Source organism: Gambusia affinis, linkage group LG03, assembly GCF_019740435.1.
Source record: "Gambusia affinis linkage group LG03, SWU_Gaff_1.0, whole genome shotgun sequence".
NCBI classification, from domain to species: domain Eukaryota; kingdom Metazoa; phylum Chordata; class Actinopteri; order Cyprinodontiformes; family Poeciliidae; genus Gambusia; species Gambusia affinis.
Genome location: NC_057870.1, coordinates 32,069,161 through 32,093,633, shown reverse-complemented (window position 1 = coordinate 32,093,633; position 24,473 = coordinate 32,069,161). Strand labels below are relative to the sequence as shown.

The 24,473-nt window shown below is 46.2% G+C and overlaps 1 protein-coding gene across 4 annotated transcripts in view; it reads left to right on the top strand.

Moving 5' to 3' along the window:
* Window positions 1-19,321, top strand: part of grin1b (glutamate receptor, ionotropic, N-methyl D-aspartate 1b) — a 42,366-nt gene extending 23,045 nt beyond the window's left edge. For 2 of the 4 annotated variants that reach the window (XM_044112287.1, XM_044112286.1), the window contains 15 exons: window positions 1,039-1,213; window positions 2,409-2,556; window positions 2,647-2,733; window positions 4,926-5,061; window positions 5,153-5,280; window positions 6,499-6,663; window positions 6,774-6,892; window positions 7,908-8,020; window positions 8,101-8,249; window positions 8,319-8,476; window positions 10,602-10,763; window positions 10,834-10,943; window positions 11,018-11,163; window positions 14,455-14,556; window positions 16,104-19,321. In XM_044112287.1, the coding sequence (XP_043968222.1) occupies window positions 1,039-1,213; window positions 2,409-2,556; window positions 2,647-2,733; window positions 4,926-5,061; window positions 5,153-5,280; window positions 6,499-6,663; window positions 6,774-6,892; window positions 7,908-8,020; window positions 8,101-8,249; window positions 8,319-8,476; window positions 10,602-10,763; window positions 10,834-10,943; window positions 11,018-11,163; window positions 14,455-14,556; window positions 16,104-16,169 (1,964 nt within the window). In that variant the 3' untranslated portion in view covers window positions 16,170-19,321. The remainder of the gene's footprint in view (window positions 1-1,038; window positions 1,214-2,408; window positions 2,557-2,646; window positions 2,734-4,925; window positions 5,062-5,152; window positions 5,281-6,498; window positions 6,664-6,773; window positions 6,893-7,907; window positions 8,021-8,100; window positions 8,250-8,318; window positions 8,477-10,601; window positions 10,764-10,833; window positions 10,944-11,017; window positions 11,164-14,454; window positions 14,557-16,103) is intronic. The other 2 variants (XM_044112289.1, XM_044112288.1) reach the window with 1 other exon arrangement.
* The last annotated feature ends 5,152 nt before the right edge of the window (window positions 19,322-24,473 follow it).

Here is a 24,473-nt window from a genome sequence, read left to right as displayed (position 1 = left end):
TTAGATTTGGGCATTAACTCCTCCTGGCTCTGAACCAGTTTCCTGAAAAGAAACCCACCAGGCTGAACTGTGACATTTTGGATTTTGCTGTTGTTGTTCTTCAACAGACTCGTTTGACAGTATGAAAGAAAAAGGCCTGCATTTGCTGCTTCAGCTAACTTAGCAACGTCCCGCTAGCAGTGCTAGCATTGGTCACTGTTCTTACAGTCAGTTTTTACAACATGTTCCAGTTTGTTGGACTGGTAAAACATACATCAGCCTAGTTTAGAAGAAAAATGTTGTCCTGTCTAGTTGTTTAGCTAGGCGTTACTAGCATGCTGGGCGTGTCCCATTTTATTCTCCACCAGAAAGTATTCATATAGTTTCACTGGTTTTACTAAATGTGTTGGTTAGTTAGTTGTCTCTAAAAATGGTATAATTTCTTTAAAATTCTTCTTATTTCAGTTTTATGTGTTGGGGATGCTAGCACTGGTTCTGATAGCACTGATAGGTTTACCTGTAAGGTTCGTGCAGTGGATAAGTTAGCAGGGAAATAATTTAATCCAAAAGCGTAATCATGTTAGCATGTCCAGCTGTTTATAGTTTCCCACAAATAGTTGTAGTTGAATCTTAACTGGTCCCAATGGGAACAAATCTTATTGCTCTGGATCTCCGTCGGCTGACGTAAATTAGCTCTGATGATGCTAACAGTGTTAGCTGAGGCTCAGCTGGAGGACAGATGTGACGAGTCTGCTGAAGGAAATCACCAGCCGCGCTTCAGAATGTCTCAGTGGGACTTTCTACCCTGAGACAAATGGTGGTGATTGTGAGCGTGAACTCCCAGCATGCAGTTTGGTGTTACTGAACACTGACCTGACGCCTGAAGCCCCGAGAGTGTCTGAATTACAGAGTTAATTAAAGTGTCTCAGAGCGAGTGAATGAGGACGAATCCAGTCTAACGTCTTGCTGTGTGTGTGTGATTGTGTGTGTGTGTGATTGTGTGTGATTGTGTGTGTGTGTGTGTGTGTGTGTGTGTGTGTGTGTGTGTGAACGCTGCAGGCTTGCTGGGCCTCCAGCTGATCAACGGGAAGAACGAGTCGGCTCACATCACGGACGCCGTGGCCGTGGTGGCCCAGTCCCTGCAGGAGCTGTTTGAGAAGGAGAACATCACGGAGCCGCCGCAGGGCTGCGTGGGGAACACCAACATCTGGCGGACCGGGCCGCTCTTCAAACGGTCGGTACTGCTCCACGTCTGATGGAAATCTAACCTCAAGCTTTTGGGTCAGATGATTTTGTTTTACAGTTTGATTTAACAAGAACGTTTAAAACTAAAACCTTCTTGTTTAGCCGAGACGTGACAGTTAGGCTCAACATTTATAATGTTTCCCTCCTGATGGCCCGGTTCTGCTGGAACCAGAACTTCAACATGCTGCACAAAGAAACACAGAACGTCCTTGAACAATAAAAACCTCTGAAGACACTGAGAGCAACTTCCTTCTTCCCCAGATGGAAATCCTTGGTTGTATTTACCCAGAATGCCCTGCGCTATAGTCCACTTCCTGCTTTTGGAGCAGTTTATGGTCCAGTTGCTGTTCACATTCAAACCGAACCCAGACCGAGGTTTGGAGGACCAGAGGTCAAAGGTCGATTAGCATTCACACCTCACCAAGGGAACTGGACTTTGACTAGACCGATGGACTGGAGTCAGATTAAAGTGGCTAAACTGGGCTGGTGTGAACGCAGCCTGAGAGGTTCTGATCCAAATCAACCTGAAGGCCTTTCTGGGATAAACTGGATCTTTATCCAGTTTATCCCAAATGGGACGCAGATTGATCTGTTATTGATGACAATTGATTTTAGGATTTTTTTTAACTAGTTCTGGTTCCGAAATGGTCCAGAACTTTTAGCTCTTCAGCAGCTTTGGCAGCAGCGCTGAAACAGAACCTCTGAGCTCACGACACTCCGGAGAGGACGGAGGAGACGGCTGGAGCACGACGGTCCCGGCGGACGGCGTGTCCTCCGCTCTGCAGGGACTGGAGCCAGGCGGAGCAACGAGACGGGCCGGGCCGGTCCAAACGGTGGTTCTGTTCGGTCAGTTAGGAGGGCGGGAAGGCTCGGCCCGCCGGTAGCCGAGTGTCGGACGCTCGCTGCCGTCCCCTGAAGGCCTCGCCGTGTCACATTTAATGAACGCCTCCATGGTGGGATTTCTGACCGCTGTGATCTCAGCGCGGCTCGTCTCGGTTCGCTGGAGGTGAAATGAGGAGAGCGGAGACGCTTCGCCGGTCCGATGGCGGTTCAGAACCGGGTCATAAACGCTCCTGTCGCCCTTCATCCTCTTCTTCTTCCTCGCAGGCCTCCAAACGCATCGCCATTATTCAGCTTCACTGACCTGAAGAACGCGCTGTTCTGCTCTCTGATTGGCTCGTTAGGGTGCTGATGGCATCGAAGTACGCGGACGGCCTGACGGGACGAATCGAGTTTAACGACGACGGCGACCGCCGCTTCGCCACCTACAGCATCCTGAACCACCAGAAGGCCGGGCGCGTCATCCAGGTGGGCGTGTTCAACGGGACGCAGGTACGGTTCACCTGGAGGCCGGACGCTCAGTCAGGCTGTGTGTCAGTGAGACGGCCGCTCTTCCTCCTCCTCCTCTTCCTCACTCTGCAGGTGGTGATGAATCCTCAGAGGAAGATCATCTGGCCTGGAGGAGAGACAGAGAAACCAGTGGGATACCAGATGTCCACCAGGCTGAAGGTGCTGCACACACACTGACACACACACACTGACACACACACTGAGACACACACTGAGACACACACACTGAGACACACACTGACACACACACTGAGACACACACTGACACACACACTGAGACACACACTGACACACACACTGAGACACACACACACACTGAGACACACACACTGAGACACACACACTGACACACACACTGAGACACACACACTGAGACACACACACTGACACACACACACTGACACACACACACACACACACACACACTGACACACACACACACTGAGACACACACTGAGACACACACTGACACACACACACACTGACACACACACACTGAGACACACACACACTGAGACACACACTGACACACACACTGACACACACACACACTGACACACACACTGAGACACACACACACACACACTGACACACACACACACACTGACACACACACACACACACACACTGAGACACACACACTGACACACTGACACACACACGCACACACACACTGAGACACACACACTGACACACACACTGAGACACACACTGACACACACACACACACTGACACACACACACACACTGACACACACACACACACACACACTGAGACACACACTGACACACACACACACACACACACACACACACACACTGAGACACACACACTGACACACACACACACACTGACACACACACTGAGACACACACTGAGACACACACTGACACACACACTGACACACACTGAGACACACACACACCAACTGTGATGGACCCGACTCAAACGAGGACAAAAAGAGTTCAAATTAGAAAAAATTTCAATTTAATTTTTCCAAAATAGCAAACAAAACATAAAAATTCAATGCAAAAATAAATCAAAGAATAAATAACAATCTTGGGCCCAATTTAACTGAAACCAACTGAACTTTAACTGAACACAAACAAACTGACCTTCCTAACAAAGAACAAAAGGCTGTTTAAATAAGGGTGGAGTAACTTAAATCTACCACTAGAGGGACATAACAAAAGAATAAATAAATACAAAATTAACTAAAGCATTCTATGAAACAAATAAAGCAAAACTAACTTTTACTTAACAGAAACAATAATAAGTGAATATTTAAGTGACAAGATTAACTAATTAAAAACAACTTGAAACAAGTCTCCTCCTTCAGTCTTTCAAGACAAATGGTTTCCTCCAGGTTTCCTCCTCCAGCTGTTTTGAATCAGCAGCACCTCAAACGAAACACAAGTGTAAATAAACCATTCAGACAGACATTAACTAAAGTGTGCACCCATTAGAAAATATATATCTAAATGAAATAACTAACCTAAACACATAAACTAAAATATAATATAAAGAAAAATACTAACACGATGTGGTGGTGGGAGGAGCATCCACCACAGACACACACACACATGAGATACACACACACACACAGACACAGACACACAGACACAGACACACACACACACACACACTGAGACACACACACTGAGACATGCGCAGGCTCACTAACACACACACACAGTCGTGTTTTCATCACTTATGGGGACTTCCCATTGACTTCCATTAATCTCTACAGCCTACCTGTTACCTCAACCCAGGGGGTCCCAGAGTGTGGGGTGCGCCCCCTAGTGGGGGTGCGGTGCCACTGCAGGGGGAGGGAAGCGGTCCAAACAGTTACACAAAGTGTTTTAGTGTAACGATGGTTTGTTGTTCTGTTGTGACCTGAAGTCTGAAATAATGGAGTTTGAAAACAAAATGTGTGTGTAGGTTTATGTCTGGTTGAACGATGAGGGACCAGTGCAGTTTTTTTCTTTTTGGTTTTTTTTTATTGTAATCCATTGGGGGGCCACTGATTTCACCTTTACCCTAAACCAGGGGCCCCCAAAGTGGTTCCCTGAGGGCCGATTGCATGTTTTCTTCTCTCCCTGCTGGTACCAACGACCTTTCAGCAGGTCAGAGTTCTTCTCAGGCCTCTAATGATCCATCTTTGGATCCAGGTGTGTTAAACCAGGAGAGACTGAAACATGCAGGAGGCCCTCAGGGGCCACTGTGGGCCCCCTGCCCTAAACCTATCCATCACAGCTCTAACCACTAACACAGAAACAGGTTCCCATAAGGATATGAAAGCCCTGGTCCTCCATCTTGGTTCTGACCCGGTTTGGGTCGCTGTGTACAGATCGTGACGATCCACCAGGAGCCGTTTGTTTACGTGAAGCCGACGCAGAGCGACGGGACGTGTAAGCACGAGCGCACGGTGAACGGAGTCGTGATCAAGAAGGTGATCTGTACCGGACCCAACGGAACCATCCCAGGTACAAACACACCCGGAGCGAGAACCTCCAGACGGGTTCTGCTGGCAGCCGTCCAGGCGGTTCTGGTGGTGATGTGGTTCTGGTTCTGCAGGTCAGCCCATCGTTCCTCAGTGTTGCTACGGTTTCTGCATCGACCTGCTCATCAAGCTGGCCATGAGCATGAACTTCACCTACGAGGTTCACCTGGTGGCCGACGGCAAGTTCGGCACGCAGGAACGGGTGAGGCTCCTCCCACGACCGGACCGGTGTCAGACCGGACCGGACCGGTGTCAGACCGGACCGGACCGGTGTCAGACTGGACCAGGGCTGCTCAGTACATCGCTCGCAGGTTTTGAGTCGATCTCTGACCAGAACTTCCTCTTCTGACGCACTTATCAAAATATTCACTAAGGTCCTAAAGCTTCATTAAAGAAAAATCGTTTTTAAAAATCAACAAAACGTGTTAAAATGAATAATCTCAGTAGTTATTGTTTCAACAAGTTTCATTAAGAAAAAAATCGACTCAAAGAGACATCAAGTTTAAATCAGGTCATCAACCATCGCTGTGTTCAGGGAACCAACGATTAATAATCCAGAAATAAACCTGATATCTTAACGGAATGAATGTTTTGTTTTTAACGTAATCTTTACTCGTCTTGCGGGGCGCAGGCGGTTGCCATGGTAACAGGTGTGTTTAAACTACAAAGAGAGAGAGAGTAAAAAGGTAGAGTGGTTTTGAGTTGATCACCTGTTCGGGTTATTTTACCTTTGTTTACCTTTGCTGTGGTTCATTACAGCCGCTGTAGTTTCTAAATGTTGGACTAATTACCTCGTTCCTTTGTGAGTTTACATCATTCACAACAAACATCACATAAAACAAATAGATTTCATTAAATATTAACAAACAAATGGCTTCTACCGCAATAATTATGTGAGATTAAATGAATTATATCCCAGCTTCAGAAGATTTTCCTTTACCTTTCCAGAGCTCTTTGGTTCCTCCTTTCAGTCTGTAGCTTCTCATACTGAGGTCAAAGGTCAGATCTACCATAACTGACTGACACCTGCTGGCCTCAGGTTTGAACCAGTTTGTGACTGAGAAACCAGTGACCTCCTCCCAGTGTCAGAATCTGCATCAGGTTTTCTATCACTTTCATATTTCTGCTGTAACTGATGGATATAAAGTAAGTCAATAGTTTAATTTACAGTTTTTGTGTAGATCTTGGTTTCAGGACGTTTGGGCTCCACTGGCCTGGACCAATCAGCAGAGAGGATCTGTGTTTATGTTGACTTACTCTGAGGCCGGTTGCCGTGGTAACCGCCACTCTGATCCCGATGCCTCACACAAGCATGGTTTTCTCTTCCTTCTCCTCTTCTGACCCGGTTGTTGTCGTCTGCGTCTGACCGGACCTGAGCGCTGAGACGACCCGGTTGACCCATTTGTCCCTCATCCTGCAGGTGAACAACAGCAACAAGAAGGAGTGGAACGGCATGATGGGAGAGCTGCTGGGCGGCCTGGCCGACATGATAGTGGCGCCGCTCACCATCAACAACGAGCGCGCTCAGTACATCGAGTTCTCCAAGCCCTTCAAGTACCAGGGCCTGACCATCCTGGTCAAGAAGGTGAGCCGGAGCCACAGACCGGTTCCAATCCGGGTTCTGGTACCGACCCCTGCTCTGCTTCCAGGAGTGTTTCCAGTCCTTCTGCAAGTTTCTTGTGTGTGTGTGTGCAGGAAATCCCCCGCAGCACTCTGGACTCGTTCATGCAGCCGTTCCAGAGCACTCTGTGGCTGTTAGTCGGCCTGTCGGTCCATGTGGTGGCAGTGATGCTCTACCTACTAGACCGGTTCAGGTAAACTCCTCACCTGAGGTCGGCCGTGTCCAGAACCTTTCCTGGTTCTGGTCTGCTCTGCTCCGTTGCTGCGGTCCGGTTTGGATCTCGGTTACACCAGCAGAACCTCTCACCAGAATCCTTCTGAGGGGCCGTAAACGTCTCTCCTCGCATCACGTTTTCACTCTATTCTCAGTTGTAAAACACCTCCAACTTAAACAAAATTAAAAAAATTTTAACTTTTAAAATTACTCCACATAAATGGTAATTATTAAAAATGGACTTTAAATCCCGGACAAGCCCCCGATCTGGGTCTATACAGCAGTGACACAGTAATCTATTCTGTTCTACTAAACCAGCCAAATGGAGGCAGGTAGACGACACAAAGGGAAAATGACAGACGGAACAACTGGGGCAAATTTACCACGTGAAGAAACACTGAATAGTGTTGAAGATAATGTTAAAAATGGACATCCTCAGATGAAGACATAAGCAATAATTTTTTTAATAGTTTTAAATAGTAATTTACTAATAATAATTTTAAATAGTATAGACTGTGCCTGTACAATTGAATAAAGAAACAGAAGTCTGACAAATCAAAGCGTTGCTACGTCTGAGTTTTCTGTCCATTTTAGTGTAAACTGGTTTCATTCTGCAGCATTTGGCCTGAACCTGCCTCAGTGCTGCCCTCTTTAGACTGAAGTCTGTAGAAACAAATGAAGTCTTTGAATCTCTCACCAGTGGATTTTTTAAAGTCGGTTTGAAAACATAGCGACTGACGTTGGGAGCAGACAGGGCTCTTCCCCACACCTGGCCCCGCCCCTCAGTGTACTTGGCTCCGCCCACATCGTTGACTCTTTTGTGTGGGGGCGGAGCCAAGCTTCCAGAGAGGTTTGTTGTTGTTTGTTTGTTGTTAATCATCTGAACATGTGACCTCAGCGCTGACTCTGATTGGCTCCGCCTCCGGTTGCCCTGAAAGACGAGTGGTGATGTGTGTGCAGTGTTTGACCCGGTTTGACCTGCTGTGTGTCTGCAGCCCGTTTGGAAGGTTTAAGGTGAACAGTGAAGAAGAAGAAGAAGACGCCCTGACCCTGTCCTCCGCCATGTGGTTCTCCTGGGGAGTTCTGCTCAACTCTGGGATCGGAGAAGGTAGCGACGCTCGTGTTTCCGCTCGCACGCGGCGCCCGCTCGCACGCAGCACTGACGGCGTGTCGCCGCTCACTCTGCAGGCGCCCCGCGGAGCTTCTCCGCCAGGATCCTGGGCATGGTGTGGGCGGGGTTTGCTATGATCATCGTGGCGTCGTACACCGCCAACCTGGCAGCCTTCCTGGTGCTGGACCGGCCTGAGGAGCGCATCACTGGCATCAACGACCCCAGGGTGAGCGCCCGCCCTCCGTTTGCCGGTTGGGGCGATGATGTCATGCAGTAACATCCGATGTGCTTCCAGCTGCGTAACCCGTCGGATAAGTTCATCTACGCCACGGTGAAGCAGAGCTCGGTGGACATCTACTTCCGGCGGCAGGTGGAGCTGAGCACCATGTACCGCCACATGGAGAAGCACAACTACGAGAGCGCCGCCGAGGCCATCCAGGCGGTCCGAGACAAGTAGGCGGAGCCTCGCCGGCCACCTTCACGCTGTGGCCTGGAGGGACGCCACTCCCTCAGTTTTGCCTCGATGCGACCTGTAGCTGATGTTTCCATGACAACACAGATCAGATTCTTGTGATCCGATGTTTTCCGGTTTAATGCGACCAGAACAAACGTCACTATCCTGCTACCTGATATAAGAAAAACAACCATGGAAACCATGGCAACCACCGGCGGACGATCACGAGGATGAAGTTAATGTATCAATTAATCGATAATAAAATGATAAAAGGAGATAAATGCTTCCATAACAGCAGCATTACTATTGGATGTCAACATCGGCCCAATTTCTCATTTTGAGCTCACAGTAACTTTTCTCTAGTTTAGAAAATTAACCTGCAACAACAGCAGCTCACTTTCTGCGCTAACCTGGATTAAAGTTATAGAAAGATCTGAAATTATAGTCAATGTAATATAAAGACATTTGTAGATAAAAATGTCTATGCTCCAGGCTTCGTTCATGCATTCATCTCCAGTCAGTTTAATAGATGAACTCTGACCTTGCCCAGACATTTATAGCTTTGTGTTCATGTTAGCAACGGGATTTAACTCCTTCATTCATCACAGAAACTCGTTGATACCAGGATGACATGAAATGTATTTTCTGGTTCGTCTGTAAAGCTACACTTGTGCTGAGCATGTAGAGCGCAGCCGCCCGTCGGCCCGTCTGGCCCGCGGCGGTCGGTCCGTCTGTCCGTCTGGCCCGCGGCGGTCGGTCCGTCTGGCCCGCGGCGGTCGGCCCGTCTGTCCGTCGGCCCGCCGCTCACCTGTAGAAACACAGCTGCCCCCACAGGGCCAACAGCTGCTGGACTCCAGGTGTGGCCCTGGGTGCAGCTCTCGTTACGTGTGCAGAACCTTGGATCCTCTTTACAGACCATCACTCACTGTAAGAACCAACAAAGGCGCTGCTTGCAAATTACATACATTTGATTTAGTTCAGATGCTCTACGAGCCGAAGTGGCCTCAATTTATTTTACTGTTCAAAATAACGACAGTCTAACCACAGAGTAATTATTTAATAATAGTTATAGTAATAATAGTCTAATAATCACAGAGTCGGAGTCTCTGCTGGGCCTGGAAACCTCATAGCTGAAAAATAGTTAAAACCGCATTAAATAAAATAGACTGATTGGGGAGGAATAATAATAAGAAAACACAAATATAACTAAATACACTGAAATAAACTTCTTCCTCTTCAGCCTAAATAAAACAGCAGGAACCCAGAAACCCTTTAAAAAGAGCCAGAGGGCCGAACAACACCAAAAGATCCTTTATCAGTAAAACCACCCAGAGGAAATCCTTCTAATCCTAAACAGCAGCAGGTCAACCTCCAACCTGGAGACATGAGGTGAAACCAGCACCTGCAGCAGCCAAACAAGAGGAAGAAGCGGCTCCACGTGTCTCTAGACAGGATCAGAAACAAAACCCAAGTCCAGTGTTAGGACCTCTCCTCTGCCAGTCACCAGCAGGGATCCAATGTCGGTGATCGACCTGCTCTTCCATCTGCCCTGATCACCTGCCTCCATAACGAGTCAGCGTCTCCATATATGGGCAATAGGAAGAGCGCGCAACAGCAGTTCCGGGTCACACAGGCTCCAGGAAATTCAAGGATGCTTATCGGTCCCCTAAAAACCATAAAACCCCGGACATGATGATAAACCGATGAAATCCCTGAACAAAGTTAAAAATGGGGTGTTATGCTGCTAGCATTAGCACTTAGCAACAAATCAGGAAGTGAGAGCGCTAAGCCGGAAGACGGTGCGCTAAATAACAAACCATAACCAAACCTCCAGGCAGATGATTTACCCAGAGGGATTTTAATAATGTCGGTTCTGGGATCATTCAACGAATCTTTACAATCCGAAACAAAAGATAAGCTTTTCCACCAGCATCCATGTTTACTTCCTCTGAGCATGCTCAGTACGTTGCTGCGTTCTCTGCTACACGCGGAAAACTTTCTGCTTGTTTTCCGTTCTCACAGGAATCACATGCAGGTCGCATGCGGTGCAAAGCAAAGCGGTTTTACAGTAAATGTTTAGGCCTGCAGTGTGAGCATCCTGACGCGCCTGTGCTCCGCCCGCAGCAAGCTCCACGCCTTCATCTGGGACAGCGCCGTGCTGGAGTTCGAGGCGTCGCAGAAATGCGACCTGGTGACGACGGGGGAACTGTTCTTCCGCTCCGGCTTCGGCATCGGCATGAGGAAGGACAGTCCCTGGAAGCAGAACGTCTCTTTGGCTATTCTCAGGTAGACAACGCCACACCGCAGCAGCTCCACAAAGCCCCGCCCACTCACGCCCCGCCCACTTCCTCCGCAGCTCGCACGAGAACGGCTTCATGGAGGATCTGGACAAGACGTGGGTTCGCTACCAGGAGTGCGACTCCAGGAGCAACGCCCCCGCCACACTCACCTTTGAGAACATGGCAGGTAGGACACAGGCCCCGCCCTCTCCGCCGCCACCAGCCAGGTGAACCGTAAGCTGCATCTCCCCGCCCCTCCAGGTGTGTTCATGCTGGTGGCCGGCGGCATCGTCGCTGGGATCTTCCTCATCTTCATCGAGATCGCCTACAAGCGGCACAAAGACGCGCGCAGGAAACAGATGCAGCTGGCCTTCGCTGCCGTCAACGTGTGGAGGAAGAACCTGCAGGTAGGCGGAGTTACCTGGCGAAGGCGATGATGGTGGCGGAGCGTTTCACGTGTTCAAACGCCTCTCCTGATCATCACGGTTTACTTCCAGGAAGCCAGTCTGTCACATAACCTGTGGTTTGTGTTGTTGTCATGGGAACGCACCGTGAAATCGGATTGAATTGATGAACGGATGATCCTCCTCCTGACGGCCTAGTCAAAGCCCAGATTGGCCCGTTTGTTCTAGAGTTGAACTTCAGCAGGAAGTTGTTGGGCTTCAGGAAGTGACCTCACAGGTCCAGCAGGTCAGAATCCAACATGGCTGTCGCAGCAGAGACCAGCACTTCTTGCTGCTGGGCGCAGTGCGCTCTGATTGGCCAGCTGCTGTGACATCACAAAGCCCCGCCCACGTCTGGCTGAAGCTCAGGATGTTTCTGGCCAAGATTCACATCACACTTTCCTGAGCAGCCCAACACATCTGGAGCTTTTATTCTGAAAATCCCACACATCGTCTGGTTCTGGTTCTGGTTAGAACTGGACCACAGGTTCAGAGCGGAAGGGTTCTGATTCAAGTCTTGCTACAGTTCCTCCCTGATGGGCCCCCTGATCTGGGCCCAATTCTGCCGATCAGAACCAGTTTCTGTTTTTGGTTCTGTTCACAGATGGTGGATCCGAACCAGAACCGGGTCGAACTGCACACCGTTTCTCTGTTTGTCTCTTTATCAACGAACCTCATGAGCAACAGAAACAACCAGCTAGCTGTTAGCGTGGGGGTTACCATGACGACACAGAGATCCATGACAGGGTCAGAGGTCGGGTCTTGTTGCTCATGGGGTTCACTGACCATCAGGGAAACTGTGAAAGGTCAAAGGTTAAACTCATGATGATGTCAGACACCATGTGATCACCCCCAGTCCCCCCATGGGGAGACGACATTATTCCAGCTGAGCGTTGGTATAATGAGCCCATGTGATGTCACTTCCTGATTCTTTGCCCCAAACAGGAAGTGCTGTCTTTTCCTGTTTCCTGTTGTGTTTGACCCTCATGTTGTCGTTGTTCACCTGCTGCTGTTTGTGGGACATTTTACGCCTCATCTGGACACACACACACACACACACACACACACACACACACACACACACACATACACACACAGATACACACACTCAGCTGACGTTCCTGATGAATGGATTATTGATAATTGGTTTTTCGTTGGTTTCTTGGTCTGTAAAGATGATTTTAAGCTCTGATGATAAAATCTAAGGTTTTCTGCTGGTTTGCAGTTTTCTGGGAGTTTGTTCCAGATTTGTGGTGCATAAAAGCTGAAAGCTTCTTCTCCTCATTTGGTTCTGGTTCTGGATGCAGAACAGAACCAGAACCAGAACCTGAGGGGTCTGGAAGGTCCATCCAACAGCAGCAGATCTTTAATGTGTTGTGGTTCTGATCCGTTCAGTGATTTAGAAACTAACAGGATCTAAAATTTATTCTCTGAGCTACAGGGTCCAGTGGAGGTTCTGGAGAACTGGGCTGATTATTATTAACACAGAGGAACAGAAGGAAGCAAGAAGAACCCTGCTGCTGAACAGATGGACACACACACACACACACACACACACACACACACACACACACACACACACACACACACAGTGGACCTGCCTCCAGTGCCTGTTTGTTTGGATCTCAGCGGTTCTGTTCAGCTGATTTTATCCTACAATCTTTTATCTGGATATAAAAACAAAATGAGAATCCAGTTCAGTTCTTTACTGAATGTGAACGCTGCTTCATCCCAGACTCTGTAAAACCACTTTATGCTGCACAAACGCTTCGTTTTCCTGTAGCTAAATCTGAATAAATGCAGCCGGCGCCCGCTGGACGCCCGCTGGATGCCCACCGGCTGGACGCCGCTGGCTGGCTGGGTTAGGGTGGTTCTGCTGAACCAGAACCTACCTGGGTTCAGGTGGAACCGGCTCTGGACCTCCTGATATTATTATTATCTATTACTCATATTCTGTGATTTTAGCTTCTGTAAGTCATAAATAGAAGAGTCCTCCTTCTTTTAAAGGTTTATTGGCTCTTCATGTGACAGGAAACCAGGTAACAAGAGAATGGAAGACGAGGAATCGAACCTGCGTCAGCCACGTCGACGACCTAGGCCTCCTTATGAGGGTTGTGCTGAACCCCTGCACCCTCACAGCGCCCCCTAGTTAATGAGTCTTGATGCAGCAGCAGAACCGGGTCAGAACCGGGTCAGTCTGTGGTTCCACAGTGAATCCAGGACAAGGTTCTGGTGGCAGGACCTGACTGGACCCAGTCAGCCAATGTTGGAGGTTTTATCTGAGGAGATTCGGCCGTTCATCCAGCAGCCAGAAGAACCGCTCTCTGTCCACTCCGACGCCAAGCGGCCGCCATCTTGTGAGTGGCGTTGCCTTCCTGCTGTCCACCATCTTGTGAGAAACTATAAAGAAAATAACATGAAGAACATGAAAATACTGAACGTAAAACCCATCTAGATTTCTATGTAGAGTTCTGATTTATCACAGTGATGTTTCAGATCTTCAGATAAATATTAATGTTAGACATATTAGAAAAGAAACTAAAAAATGAAGTCGTTTAAATGACAGTTGTGTTGCTGTATGACAGTTTCATGCTAACGGCTCCATTCTGGTCGATGCTCCACAGTAATATCCTGGATGACATCATCAGCTGTTAGCTAGCTCTGCTAATCCTTCTCCTTTGCTTTAGCCGCTCCTCTTTAACTCTCTCTGCACGGTTCGAGAGACGTTGGAGTCGAGGGGAGACGGTTTGAACTTCCTCCTCTCTCTGCTTTCATGGAGCCCCTTTCAGCTCCTCAGGGATGCGAGGTCAAAGTTCAGATGTTTGAGCTTTTGAGATGCTAATCAGCTGCTCTCAGTTTAGGAACAATACCCTGTTGCCATGGCTACACATCACAACAGCTGTTTTTCTGACAGTAAAACAGGAGCAAAAGTCCTTCCAGCAGCTGAGGAAAAAATTGTCCAATCAGCAACGACTCAACCAGGAAATGATCAAGTCTAGAAAGACAACCAATCAGAACCAGCGTAGCAGAACTGCTGCCCCTCCCAACATGGCGGCCAAGCTGACGTTTGGTTGCTCCTCTCTGGTTCCTTGTCCTTCACTCTGTGTCCTCTGGCGTCCAGCCGCTGCCCATCACCCTCCCCCGGACCGCTGCCCGGCCCTCTCCCCCTGTCGCCCCCTGCTGGCCTGAGTGTGAGCTGCAGTGTCTCTGCCGCCTGTTAATGTGTGTGTGCGCCTATCGTATGATCTATTGTAGGATAGGAAAAGTGGTAGAGCAGAGCCAGGGTCCCAAACCTCTTTTAGGTCCATCACTTCGACCTCCGACCTCAAACGCCGTTTGGCCCCCGGGGACGCCACGGTAAGGACACGAAGACCACCTGTCCTCCTGTCTCCCATCACTTCCTATCCGTCCTCTCCTCTTCCTCACTCCTTTATTTCCCTCCTTCCTCGTCCCTCCCATCGGCTCCGTCCTCTCCTGTCCTCTCTGTCCCCATCACATCTGTCCCACCGTGAGACAGTCAGAGAGACAGGCGGCGTGTTGGACGCCTGCAGGCAGTCAGGTCCAGCTGTAGTTCCACACTGATTGCGTCGTCTTCTTGCAAAGGAGAAAGGAAGAGGGTCAGCCTGTGTGGTGTCCTGTGTCTGTCTCTTCCTGTCCCGTCCCTCTCTGTCTCCTCCACTAACGTCCAGCCTCTCGTCCTCAGGTCGCCCGGCGGAGACGTGTCTCGGTCCACTAACCCGTCTCTGTTTCAGACTCTGGCACCGACTCTCCTCTGTCCTCTCTGGTGTCCTCCTGTCCTCAGTTGCATGTGAAGACAGACAGCTGTCCTCTCAGGGACGGACGCGGCTGCTGGACCGACTCATTTCTCTTTACTTCCTTTATGAGTGTTTTTCTCTCAGTGGGTTTAAATGGTGTCCAGACTGCAAACACACACTCTGCCTCTGTCCTCCTCTGCAAGCACGACCGACTGTAGCCTCACACACACACACACACACACACACACACACACTTCCTGTTTGAGCAGACAGACTCCAGGTTAGCGTGAACGGCTTCATCAGCTGTGGTGGAGGAACCTGCTCTGCTGGCTGAGGAAGACTCCAGCCAGGAGGAAGAGGAAGCTGCTTCCGACTGATCTGGTTACAGACTGGATCTGCTGCTGTATTATGGGATGGATGGTTTCAGCTCTTAATGTTGGTGCAGGCCAGAGAATCGGGTCGGGTCAGAAACCGATGGATCAGTAACAACAAGGCCTGAAACACGTTAATCTCTGGGCTTAATGCTGTCCGTTACTTGTGTAGCCTAACAGCCTCAGTCACCATCCCAACCCTCTGGCGGCGGCACCGGGCGGCAGCACCGGGGGCGGCGGCACTTCCCCTGTTCTCAAGTCCAGAATTTGCCAGGTCTGGTCGTTGTGGCAGAATAGTTAATCTCTTGTACACTACTTAGGTTTTTATTGTAGAAATTTTCTGGCAGGACAAAGTTGCAGCTACCGCTAACTAGCTGCTAATATAGCCTTGGTGGCTAGCTAGCTGTTTTGTGTCCGTCATGTAAGTGCAATTTGACAAGCAGTTGGCTGGAAGACCTTCTGCGCTATAAACAAACCGTCCATCTCAGCAGCAACATCAGATTTTCCCTTTGAGGACACACTGCCCCCTACAGCCCTGTGCTGGTACTGCAGGTCAGAGAACGTTAGCTACTTCATGAAGGCAAGACGTCCAACAGGTTGAATCTGGAGGAACCTGGAGGACGTCCGGCTTCTTCCACCACTGCTGATAGCCGTTCAGTAGAGAAGCTCCGGATCAGAACCGACCCAGAAAGAGTGAGCTCAAGCAGAACCTGCGGCTGGGTTGGCGTCCATTTAACATCTGTTTTTCTGTCTCCCTGTTTTTGTCCCTCCCCTGTAGCCGTACCCGACGGACATCACTGGCCAGCTCAACCTATCGGATCCCTCCGTCAGCACGGTGGTCTGAGAGAGAGGCACAGAGGGCGAGCAAGCTGCATTGCTGCTGCTGAGCCACACACACACACACACACACACACCTTACGTCTTTCTATTTTCACGAGGACTTTGCATTGACTTCCATTAATTCTCATGCATTTCTGTAGCCTGACTAAAACTGTAAGACAGCACTGCTCCTCATGGGGTCCCAGGCTTTGGGCCCCATGAGGAGCAGTGGGTCCTCACAATGTAGGGAAAATGGTCCTTACAAGGTGAGAAATCCTGAAACACACACACACACGATGTTGGTGTGTGTGTGTGTGTGTTGGTGTGGGGACATTTCAGAAAATGTCCCCACACCAACATGTGTCCCCATAAGGACAGCAGGTCACCCTTCGGTCCTCACAGTCATAGCAATGCACACACACACACACACACACACACTCACACTCACACTCACACTCTCACACACACACACACACTCACACTCTCTCACACACACACACACACACGCACACACACACACTCTCACACACACACACTCACGCTCTCTCACACACACACACTCTCTCACACACACACACACACGCATTGCTCCACTTGTAGCCACCAGCTTTTTGCAACCATTCTTTTATTTTGAAATAAGTTGTACAGTTCTGTTTCCTGTATCCTCTCACACACTTATCAAACGTTCAGTTTCAGAACCAGCTCAGACTGGTTTTAATGGTTGTAGCTCATAAATCCATCAATGCTGGTTGCTTTAATGTCAACAAACACTTCCCTGCTGTGACCATCAAATCCCTGGGCTTTGCTCAGTGGGTGGAGCCTCTGAAGAAGGAATGAAGCAGCTGTTTTCTCTCCAGTCAGCCTGCAGCGCCACCTTCTGGTGTGGGAGCGCGTTGCTCCGCATTCAGGAATAATTCATCGTCAGTCTGCATCGTTAACTGAGATAAAAATATTTATCCCTCAAACTGCAGCGCCTGGTTGTCGGTTAAATTCAGGTCACCGATGTTTCCAGTTCAGAGCTGCACTGAAGGAAATCACACAAAATTACATTTCTGCTTCTTTAATGTTGAAAATTCCCAGATTTTTCACGATGCAGCAGCGTCCTGATGTTGGAAGCTACAGCAGTGGATCCTGTCTGGATCAGAACTCCAAATAGAACCAATAAAAGAGAGAATTGATTTGGAAAGTTGTTGGTTAAATGTTTGAATTAAAAATGAAGCCGGTAATCGACTGAATTATTAGTTACTAATGTTAGTCTTTAATAATAAATAAAACTCATGTGGTTCTGACCCACAAGTTCAACATAAAGTTCCTTAAGATCAAATTAAGAAAAATAACACTGATTTACCTGAATGATGGAAGTAGTTCCTGTATTGCGACTAGAAAGTTTCACTTGTAGATTTTTGCCTCCAGCTGTTTCCTCTGCATCTTATTTAATTTGACGTAGTTAATTTTATTGTCATATAAATATTGAAGTTTTTATTCAGAATTTTTAGCTCAGTTTTATTTCAAGACGAAGTTATTGACTTAAATTCCCAATTAATAATTCTGAATCCCCCTGTAGCAGCAGCGCCCTCTGCTGGCAGGAGTCCAAACAGACGCCTGAAGATAAAACACAAACTCTGTTCACATTATTATTTCAGATAATTCTTAACAGTTTTATGATTAAATTAGATACGTTTTAGCTTTAGAAAATAATTGAAGACATTTGTGTTTTAACAACATCTTTATTAAATTCAAACAAATTGAAAAAGAAAAGATCATTTTGCTGCTTTTGACCTGAAATCATGAGGATCAGCTGGAGTTCTCCCTGAATGGAAACTTCCCATCCAACATGGCCGCCTGCTTTCTTTCTCATTTCTTTCTCATTAAATCTGTCCCACTCTCCAGCTGAGAACTCGATCAGAACCGAGCCCAGTAGAACCGGGTCGGGTTGGACCCAATGCCAATGCAGGTCCCATTCAATGTAAAATGAAGGCTTTAGCCTGAAACAAGCTAACCTTCCAGCAACCCCGGAGGCTCCGCCCACTTCCGGTCGCCACTTCTGGCCGCCATGGTTGACTGGTTTCCAGTCAGGAGGTTGCTGGGATCAGGTTCATGGAGGTTTGAATCAGCTTGCAGACGCGTCGGACTATGATTGGACTGGGCCACTATCCGTTATGGTTATTAATAAGTTTAATAAAGCTACGTTTTCCAACTGGAACCATTTTAACCTGCAGCTCAGAGACAAAAGAAACCAGTCTGGAAATGATCAACGTGTCCTAAACTGGGATTTTTTTCTGAGGTCAGTATAAAAATCTCCCTGATCTTGTTTTTTTTCCCCCTCCAGAGGGTCTGTTGTGGCTCTAGTGTCCCTCATGACAGCAGGCTGACAGGAGAGGGGGGAAGACATGCAACAAATGTCAGTCAGGTCCGGGAATCGAACCCGTGACGGCCGCGTCGAGGACTCAAGGCCTCCAAATGTGGGTTGCGCTGTTCACTACGCCACCACAGCACGCAAAACCACAAAACGCCCCTGGGATGTTTTTCCCTTTTTATTGCGTTTATAAATAAGCTGTGATCACCAACATTTGGCTTTTCTGCCCAAAGAAAAGAAGCCTGGTTTTGAAGGGTTTGTAATCACAGTTAATTGACAGACAATATAGTGACAAAATAAGCAACATTTAAAATTCTAAAAACCTGTTTTTTGCTACATAATTAGCATTGAGATGCTGCTTTGGCCTAGCATAGATTCCCTGACAGGCTAACTCCTGTTAGCACAACTTGAACTCAACACGACCAGATCTCAGCTTCCTGCTGCTGTTAGCGGATGTAGCCGTGCGTCAGATTTATCAGCGTACCAGAAACACAATTCAAAGGTTCTGGCCAGAACTTTGGTTTGGAATTAATTGAATTACAAGTTTTAACTCTTTAAAAAGTGTAAATGATTAAGTTACAGTTTTTACTGTAACTTTTTACAGTAAAAATAAAGTTATAATTTGATGTCAAAAAAGTTAAATTTTTTGTAGTAATTATAATTACTAATTATAATTATAATTTTATAATTAGTAATTATAATTATTATTTTATTATAATTATAACAAACTTTTTTATTATGACTACAATTTGAATTTACAGATCAGGGGCGCAACTACATATTTCTGAGGTGGATGCGAACATCCCACCCCCCACCCCCCACCCCCCCCCACCCCCCAGGACATAAACTTGTACCAGTGAGCCAAAGAGCAGCTTCTGTTAGCCTGTCTAGAACCTCCTATGAGCTGCAGGTCTGAGGCTTTTTGTTAGCATGTTTTCTATCATTATTATAGCTTGATAGGAAGCCTGATCCAAACTGGCAACCCACATTAATAAAATGGTGAAATAATATTGATCACAAAACACCATTTATAAAAGATATCAACATTTTTCCTACACAATCCTAACAAATGTTTTAATGTTCTCTTCACAATATTTATTTACTATTAATCTATTTGTATAATTTGTTCATTAAATTGTTATCTATATTATTTTTTGGTCTCAGGAAATGACTGAGGGATGAAGAGACTGATGTCTGGTTCTTTAGGTTCTTTAGGTTCTGCGGTTCCTCTCCTGATCCATTCTGTCTGATATCAAACCCACTGGTTGCCACTGAATGTCACCAACACATTTATTTTAATGCTCCTATTAAACTTCACTCTGATTGTTTAGCCTTGTCTTCCCACTACCGTCTGTATTTCTACCAGAGGTTTTACTTTAAGGACGGTGTTTTATTGGGAGGACATTTTAAAAAGACACTGGTTGATAGCAGCTCACTGCGGCTGCGTAGTGTCCGTCTCTAGGTAACCATGACAACAGCGTCAGTTCCTGGGGTCCTATTTAGGTCCCGCAAAGACAATTTAGCTGACCCTAATATTTCCCGTGTTTTGTTTTGGTCATTATTTTAACATTATTGTTGATGTGTGTGATCGGTGAGTCTGTCAGACATTTATAGCAATACGGAATAAATCGCGTCCCGTATTGAACAACAACCAGCTGTTATTGTAGCCTAGCTTAAGCTAACCTGAATATTTACAACTCTCTTGTTGATACACTGACTTTTCTTACCTTCTGTCTTTCAACCACTTTGAAAAGCTTTTCTTCTTCTCTCCAACATCTTTATCCTTCCCCCTCTTCCGTTTTCTGTTTTGTGCCCCGGAGTTTTTTCTGCTGCCTATATTTAGCTCCTTGTTGTCGAAGCATTACTACAATTCAAATTTAAAAGAAAAAAACAAAAACCGAGCCTCAGGGCCGCTGCCCAAGTTACCTGTATGTGAGGGGTGGACGGCTAATCAGTGCTGTTCCTCTGTTATTGATCGTTTCATACACAAACAGCTGTTAAGTACATAAAATGCTGACTAGGAAATAAATTCACCACATCGTGTTTGCGCCCCTACGAGTTGCACACACTGCAGAGCCACTTTTTGCGCCACTGCTGCAGAGTTAACGTTACAGTTCCTGTGGCGTCTCTCCGCTGATTTCCTTTAGACAGAATACGAAGTTTAAGGGGAGCTTTTTAAAACAGACTGTAAAGATTGGACAACGTTATTTTAATTGAAGTCAACCAGAACGGTCTTCTTTCTGCGCCATTCTGAGACGAAACGTGTTTCGGTTGTAGATCTACAAACTGACGCTTCGGTCCTTCGGGTTAAAACCTGATAAAAATATTCTGAAAATCAGCACAGCGTGGTGCAGCAGAACCTCCGGAGTTTCCATCCGGACCGAACCGAACCGTCTGCAGGCTCATTCAGCCAGTCGGATGTTTTCCCGGTGAGTCCCAGCCGGCCCGGAGCGCTCGGAACCGGGTCTGTTCCGGTGCTGCACCGGTCCAAAACAGAGAATCAAAATATATTCTGAATAATTCATTTAACTATAACATCAGTTATTATCTATTACCATCACAATCTTCTGAAAGGAAGTAAAACTATTGAATCAAATGGTTCCGTTTAAACGAATTTTATGATTCATTTTTGATTTGACTTTTTTTTCTTTGTCTTTTCTTATGAAATATTTCCAAATTTAATTTAAATAGTTTTTTTAATATAATGTGCTAAAAATCCAGCCAATATATTTACTTTGTTTTGTAAAACCTTATAAAACATTTATAAAAAAATTCTTACCAGGATTATAAGATTAATTTACCTTAAATGTAATTATTAATGTGATTACAGTATTATGTTTAAATAGACCAGACATTTTATAACCACAAATTTTAATTCTCCTTGATTAAAATTATAGATGTAATATTCTAATGTAAATTATACAATGTCCTATATATTCCATAGATATACTGATTGTATATTTATTTTGCTCCAAATTATTGTTATTTGATTTTCATAGTTTGAATTTGACTAAATGTTTAATTTAAAACTTGAACAAACTTTAATCTAAAATGTGAAAACTTAAGATCTTCTGAAATTATATATTTCTTATTGAATTCTGTATTTGAAGTTATTTTTACTTTGGTTGCGTCATTCTGGCTCAAGTTGGTAAAAACAGTTTAACTGTTTAATGGATTTTTAAATTGGATCCTAAAATCTGAGTCTGAATGTTCAGTTACTGAATAATCTGATTGATTTTCTGTTGTTTCAGTTGCACTGAAATAAATAAGGAGCTGAGAAGCAGCTGATGGATATACTCTGATGTCACTCTGTGATGTCACTCTGATGTCACTCTGTGATGTCACTCTGATGTCACTCTGTGATGTCACTCTGATGTCACTCTGTGATGTCACTCTGATGTCACTCTGTGATGTCACACTAATGTCACTCTGTGATGTCACTCTGTGATGTCACTCTGTGATGTCAATCTGATGTCACTCTGTCACTCTGTGATGTCACACTGATGTCACTCTGTGATGTCACTCTGACGTCACTGTGATGTCACTCTGTAAATCTGTGATGTCACTCTGTGACATCACACTGATGTCACTCTGTGACGTCACACTGATGTCACTCTGTGATGTCACACTGATGTCACTCTGTGATGTCACTCTGATGTCACTCTGATGTCATTCTGTGACGTCACTCTGATGTCACTCTGATGTCAATCTGATGCCACTCTGTGATGTCACTCTGTGATGTCACTCTGTAAATCTGTGATGTCACTCTGTCACTCTGTGACATCACACTGATGTCACTCTGTGACGTCACACTGATGTCACTCTGTGATGTCACTCTGATGTCACTCTGATGTCATTCTGTGACGTCACTCTGATGTCACTCTGTGATGTCACTCTGATGTCAATCTGATGTCACTCTGTGATGTCACTCTGTGATGTCACTCTGACGTCACTGTGATGTCACTCTGATGTCACACTGATGTCACTCTGTGATGTCACTATGTGATGTCACTCTGACGTCACTGTGATGTCACTCTGATGTCACACTGATGTCACTCTGTGATGTCACTCTGTGATGTCACTCTGATGTCACTCTGACGTCACTGTGATGTCACTCTGATGTCACTGTGACGTCACTCTGTGATGTCACTCTGATGTTACACTGTGACGTCACTCTGTGATGTCACTCTGATGTCACTCTGTGATGTCACTCTGTGACGTCACTCTGATGTCACTCTGTGATGTCACTCTGTGATGTCACTCTGTGACGTCACTCTGATGTCAATCTGATGTCACTCTGTGATGTCACTCTGTGACGTCACTCTGATGTCAATCTGATGTCACTCTGTGATGTCACTCTGTGATGTCACTCTGTGATGTCACTCTGTGATGTCACACTGATGTCACTCTGTGATGTCACTCTGATGTCACTCTGATGTCATTCTGTGACGTCACTCTGATGTCACTCTGATGTCAATCTGATGCCACTCTGTGATGTCACTCTGTGATGTCACTCTGTAAATCTGTGATGTCACTCTGTCACTCTGTGACATCACACTGATGTCACTCTGTGACGTCACACTGATGTCACTCTGTGATGTCACTCTGATGTCACTCTGATGTCATTCTGTGACGTCACTCTGATGTCACTCTGTGATGTCACTCTGATGTCAATCTGATGTCACTCTGTGATGTCACTCTGTGATGTCACTCTGACGTCACTGTGATGTCACTCTGATGTCACACTGATGTCACTCTGTGATGTCACTATGTGATGTCACTCTGACGTCACTGTGATGTCACTCTGATGTCACACTGATGTCACTCTGTGATGTCACTCTGTGATGTCACTCTGACGTCACTCTGACGTCACTGTGATGTCACTCTGATGTCACTGTGACGTCACTCTGTGATGTCACTCTGATGTTACACTGTGACGTCACTCTGTGATGTCACTCTGATGTCACTCTGTGATGTCACTCTGTGACGTCACTCTGATGTCACTCTGTGATGTCACTCTGTGATGTCACTCTGTGACGTCACTCTGATGTCAATCTGATGTCACTCTGTGATGTCACTCTGTGACGTCACTCTGATGTCAATCTGATGTCACTCTGTGATGTCACTCTGTGATGTCACTCTGTGATGTCACTCTGTGATGTCACTCTGACGTCACTGTGATGTCACTCTGTGATGTCACTCTGATGTCACACTGTGACGTCACTCTCTGACGTCACTCTGTGATGTCACTCTGATGTCACTGTGATGTCACTCTGTGACGTCACTCTGATGTCATTCTGTGATGTCACTCTGATGTCACTCTGTGACGTCATATGTTTTTGTAACAAATCTAGAATCTGTTGATCTCTTATTTCCTGTCTTTAGTTTTCTGTAGATGATCTGTCACGGCGCTCTGTGATTGGCTGGTTCTGTGGTCACATGACTCGCTGTAATCACAGAAACCTCATTAATGGCTCTTCAGTGTTTGTTGTTCCTGAGCTTGATGTCGATCCTGTTCAGCTGTGATTCTGCATAAAGAGTTTACAGTAATAAATATTTATTTCAGTTTAAACGGCTCAGCTTCCTTTATGTGTGGATGGAGGAATAAAAACAGGAAACGTTTCTTTTTATGCTTTTCTTTATGAAATTCTGTCAAATACAAATTTCTCATCTTTATTTTTTCAAAAAATATTTTCTGTTAAAAACATTTTCCCATTTCCTTCATCTTCACATCGGTACATATTTAGGTGTTTTAACAATTAATCAGATGAATTGATTATTGAAATAATTGTCAACTCATTCAGTAATTGATTGACTGGATCACAGATCAAAAATGAAACCAAATCTGAACAAAAAATAGAAACATTTTCCAGTTACGGTAAAAAGTTTCACCTGGTTCACATTCTGTAAAAACCCATTGAGCATCTTTTATATCCAGTTATTAATCAGTTAATCAATAAATAATCCTCTGAT